Below are 5,481 nucleotides of genomic sequence, written 5' to 3'. Positions count from 1 at the left end.
AAACATTTGTTTCTTATTTAATTGGTTCCACATTGTTTGCTGATTTTTACTTTATTTAAACTTTGTGTCATTTAGTTATTTTATTTGACATCAAGGTGTATGCCGTGCCTCCAAGCTTTCTTACTCGTTTTGCTAATAAACGTTCTACGTTTCTTATTTATTTGATTATATATTATACATGTTTACATATTTCCGTTTACATTTTGTATACCTATTTAAACTTTATGTAAGTTATTTGTTATTTTATATTAGGCATAGCCTGCCCTATAGCATGGTGTATTTTTATTTGTTTTGTTAATAAAAGTTCTATGTTTTATATATATATATATATAGGCTAAAGTGAGTTTGACGTTGTATTTTGTTGTTGCATTCAAGCAATTGACGCCGAATTGCCTCTAATTAAAGTAAAATGCGCACTGGTGCTTTTAAGCTATTTAAAAGCGAAGGAAAGTGAGGAAAAGAGGGAACGCCGTGTTGTCACACGACGATTAACCGGTGAGAAACTTTCCTCACCGTTACAACCCTACTCTGAGTAGATTTTGTTCTCTTGATACCCTTGAAAGGGTTTTAATCAAATTATTCCAAATTTAGTTTTAGAATTTTGGAAAAATTGATCTTGAATATCTTTTAGTTTCCGTTTCTATAATTTTCTTTAAATGTATCATTTCTGTCATTTTTAATAACTCGAGTATGGTTTTAATGACAAAAGAAACTGGCATGGTGTTAAATAATTTATAAAATGAAGTTATTATTTAATAAAAGTTTCTTGGGCTAGAAAAAAGCTGCATTGATTAACTACAATTACTCTCCATAAATTTAGCATTATTGAATAAGGAGCGGCGTCATTGACCCGTGTTGCTCCTAATAAGCAAAATAAACTACGAACCCATTGAGCCATTGCTGAGTTAAGCGAGGCTCATTAAATCAGAATGTAGAATTTGTTTGATTATGCTTGATCATAACATTTTGCCTGAGGATTTGTCAAAAAAAAAAAAACATTTCGCTTTATATCTTTGTTTATATTTCTCTTCATGTAATTTACAGTGTAAGCCTATTATTACAAATGTTATTATTTATTATCATTATTCTTATTTCAAAATTATTTTTATGTGCATTTATTGATGAATGTTGAAAATAATCTCAATGCAGTAATTCATGCTGAATCGTACACAATAAACCAAGGGATGTGTATTATGTAGGGTCCCTTTTGATTATTTCCAACTATATTATATTAGAATGTATTAGTAATAACAACAACAACAATTTAACAAATTTAAATATTTTTTGACATTCTTAAATCAAATTCACTAATATTGTTTTTTTATATTTCAATGATAGATCAATTAACTAACTAATACATTAGAAAATAAGATATGCTTCAATGGCATGTTGTTTTCTTACTTTTTCGCTGCCTCTTGTAAAAAGGCATGGTGGGCCAAATCAAAGGTCATCACGGGCAAACGTTGGCCCTCAGGCCCTGGTTTGGGCATCTCTGCACGAGACGGTGCACAGACCTGAAGCCTGGTCAAACAGTTGTAAACTGGTTTGAAATTGGTTGTAGTATCTTGACTAGTTGCAGCGTCTCACAAATGTGACCCTGGTCCACAAAACCAGTCATAAGGGTCAATGTTTTGAAATTGAGATTTATACACCATCTGAAAGCTGAATAAATAAGCTCTCCATGGTTTGTTAGGGTCGAGACAATATTTGGAATTTGTCTCTCTCGATATTGAGATGCAACTAGTTGAAAATCTGGAATCTGAGGGTGCAAAAAAATCTAAATATTGAGAAAATCGCCTTTAAAGTTGTCCAAATGAAGTTCTTAGCAATGCATATTACTAATCAATAATTACGTTTTGATATATTTACGTTAGTCAATTTACAAAATATCTTCATGGAACATGATCTTTACTTAATATCCTAATGATTTTTGGCATAAAAGAAAAAGCAATAATTTTGACCCATACAATGTATTTTTGGCTATTGCTACAAACATACCCCAGCGACTTAAGACTGCTTTTGTGCTCCAGGGTCACAAATGCACTTACTCAGAGTGTTTGTGTGCTGTGGCTTGACTTTAGCTTTGTGTTTCAGGCTTAAAACATGGAAGGTGTGGAGTTTGTCTTACAGTGTGCAGCTTAACTTATCAATGCCACTGTAATAACAAAGGCTCATTCTTTTTTTCCTCTCAGGTGAAGAACAAAATAAAACCGCGCTGCAAGATGCTGAGGATGAAAAGCAGTGAGATGTGACCGCCAACATGCTAAACCCCCTTCTCTCCATCTGTCTGTCTGTCTGTCTCTCTCTCTCTCTCTCTCTCTCTCTCTCTCTCTCTCTTTCTCTCTCATGCAGATTTCATGTCCCATGTTTGTATGCAGTCGAATTAATGAAAAGACTCTATTCATAATCAGCATACTTGGTGCATATACAGCTTCAAAACTCTCAAGCATGTAAGATTTCATCAGCTTCTTGCAGTTACATGTTTTCTGTGCAACACTCATGTCGGTTGCACTGCCCAAGGCCTCATTCTCTCATTGCTATAACCAGTAAAAAACTTCCCCCGTGGGATGTTGTGCAAGAGAGTTGTCCCGACGGTTAAGACAGCTGACTCCACTGTGATGTGACCCCCTCTCTCTCTCTCGCTCTCCTCTCTCTCTCTCTCTCTCGCTCTCTCTCTCTCTCTCAGTGTCTCTCGTGCATCTCTGTCTCTCAGGGAAGCTCATGGTGTCATAGAGAAGAGTTCAGATGATGAATGCTGGTTCTGTCCATCCCTGTCTTTCACTTCATCTTTCCCCCTCTCGCTCGTTATTTCATACCTTTGCTCTTACCTATCAGACCATCTACACAAGTTCGGAATAATTAAGACTTTTAATGATTTTGAAAGAAGTCTCTTCTGCTCACCAAGGCTACATTTGTTTGATACAAATACATTAAAAACAGTAAAATTGTGAAATATTATTACAATTTAAATTACTGGTTTCTATTGTAATATGTTTTAAAATATCATTTATTTTTTTTGATGCAAAGCTGGATTTTCAGCATCATTACTCCAGTCTTCAGTGTCACATGATCCTTCAGAAATCATTCTAATATGCTGATTTTCTCAATTATTAGGATGCATTAAATTGCTCAAAATTAAATTGCTCATATAAATGCTGCTCTTTTGAAATTCCTATTCATAAAAGATTTTAGGAAAAAAAGTGGTTTCCACAAAAATATTAAGCAACAAAAACAACATTGATAATGACCATTATTAATAACTGAGCACCAATAATATTTGAGCAGCAAATCAGCATATTAGAATGTTTTTTGAAGGATCATGTGACACAGAAATAAATTACATTTTAAAACATATTCAAAATAGAAAAGTTATTTTAAGTTGTAAAAATACTTCCTCAATTTTACACTTTTTACTGTATTTCTCATCAAACAAACGCTTGTTAAGAGAGACTTCTTGCGCAAATAATCCCAATTATTCCAAACTTTTGACATGATAGTGTATATTTTTGGGAGGTTTTAGGGTTTTATTGTATTTTTTTTTTATCTTAAGTGTTTTTTCATTAACTCTTCACTTAGATCTTATATGATTATATGAGGCCAGAACGGAGAGTTTCCTCAGTAAGGTTTGTTTTTTTCTACCTGTTACAAGATCCCTGAGAATCACACTTTTATTACATAAGTTTGCTCATATTTCTTCATCAGTGTTGTTCTGTCAGTTGTTCAGCTCAGTGGCCATTATCGGAGGCATTTATTGTTATTTTCTTGAAAAGTAGAAACACAAGCCATTTATCATAAATTTACCCTCAAAAACATTTCCTTAAAAGCGAAGTGTTTTATAATATGTGTATAATATATATATATATTTTGTCAGCAGGTTCTCTGTCTGTGGTATTGTGTGATGTGGTCTGTGACAATGGGTTAATAACTATAACGCTTTTCAAGCTTTTAGGAAATGAATGCAACTCTCGCCTCATCATTATTCAAAGGCTGCTGCTGCAGAAATATTGCTGTAGAGCCATACATAGGATGGCTTTTTGTGTTTTAAGGGAGGAAAAACCATTTCTCAAGATCAGGTGCAAAACAAGCACGATGCATTAGTTTTCCTTCAACTGAATATGAAGTGAAACTCTAGTTAGGGATTTTGGTGACACTTTACAAAAAGGTTTCATTTATTAACATTAGTTAACCGTATGAGTTAACAATGAACAGCATTCATTAATCTTAGTTCAATTTTAACACTTACTAATAAATTTTTAAAATCAAAATTTATCAAATAGTCAATGCACTTGAATTAACATGAGTAAATGAACAGTCGTTTAATAAATGCTATAGAATGTGATCACACTATTTGGTAACAGTCCTTGTTACACGTTACATGTACTTACTATTAAAATAAAAAATAATTATGCATAACTACATGCAAGTAACCCTAAGCCAAACCCTAACCATATAGTAAGTACATGTAGTTAATTAATATTACTCGGTACTTAAATGTATAATTACACTGTAACAGGGACGCATTAAAATAAAGTGTAACCCACTATTTTAAGGTGTCCTTATTACACTGTCATTATGAAATTAAGTACTATGTAATGTTAATTAACATGCATTTACTGTAGAATTTTAGGTTGTTTGTAATTTTGTACAATACTTTTATTACTATAGTAAATACAGTAATGTGCAACAAGGACACTGTAAAGGTAAGCAAGTTACCAAATATTCTGCTAATTGCTAGTTCATGTTCGTTAATGCATTAATGTTAACAAATGAGACTCTGTGAAGTGTTACCAGGATTTATTTGTGTATCTCCTCTGGGTCTGACTCTTTCTCTCTTCTGTCAGCATCCTCATGTATTTCTTCTGTTTCTTCAGTACATGTAAGTTGAATCTGTTAATTCTGCCTGAAGCCAACAAGCACCTGTCTACTCATGGAAACACAGCATGGGATCGACTCGAACTTTCAGATAAACAAGACTAAATAAATCAACTAATAAAACACTATCGTTACCGTTCTCTTTGTTTTATTTGATTTATTGGTGTCACCGGTTCATTTATAATGGCAGGAAAAAGTACTTAGTACACTGAAGAAATAAATGGTGTAGAAACAATTTTCACCCAGAAATGTACTCCAGTAATCTCCATTACTTGATTTACAACTTTGAATTTTTTTATTTTTTATTTTTTGTAGTAACATATTTACTCCTTGACTAGTAATTATCCTGAGTTGCGAATTCAAAGGCAGCAAACCGGGACAAATAAACTGACTATTTCTCGCTTTTATAAGAGGGGAAAAAACAAAACAAAACTGGCAATAATGTAAAATATTTGCAATCTGTATGTTGCTTTATTTTTTGTTCATATATGTGAAGGAACATCTCCCAACAGAGGCTAACTGACTCACGCTAACTAGCCAAACCTAAAGTAGAGAAGGGTTGATAATGTTATTAAAGGGGTCATATGATGCGATTTCAAGTTTTCCTTT

At 33.1% G+C, this 5,481-nt stretch overlaps 1 protein-coding gene and 1 long non-coding RNA gene across 2 annotated transcripts in view; one reads left to right on the top strand and one right to left on the bottom strand.

Moving 5' to 3' along the window:
* Positions 1-2,345, top strand: part of LOC107675403 (14-3-3 protein epsilon-like) — a 14,082-nt gene extending 11,737 nt beyond the window's left edge. The window contains exon 6 of the mRNA XM_016469713.1: positions 2,193-2,345. Within this exon, the coding sequence (XP_016325199.1) occupies positions 2,193-2,245 (53 nt within the window). The 3' untranslated portion in view covers positions 2,246-2,345. The remainder of the gene's footprint in view (positions 1-2,192) is intronic.
* LOC107675405 (uncharacterized) overlaps positions 1-5,481 on the bottom strand; it is a 20,520-nt gene that overhangs the window by 13,872 nt on the left and 1,167 nt on the right. The gene's annotated exons all lie outside the window — the stretch shown is intronic.

Source organism: Sinocyclocheilus anshuiensis, unplaced genomic scaffold (genome assembly GCF_001515605.1).
Source record: "Sinocyclocheilus anshuiensis isolate Anshui unplaced genomic scaffold, SAMN03320099.WGS_v1.1 scaffold1081, whole genome shotgun sequence".
Taxonomy (NCBI): Eukaryota; Metazoa; Chordata; class Actinopteri; order Cypriniformes; family Cyprinidae; genus Sinocyclocheilus; species Sinocyclocheilus anshuiensis.
Note: the sequence above shows the minus strand (reverse complement) of the source record. Positions and strands in the feature narration are given on the sequence as shown.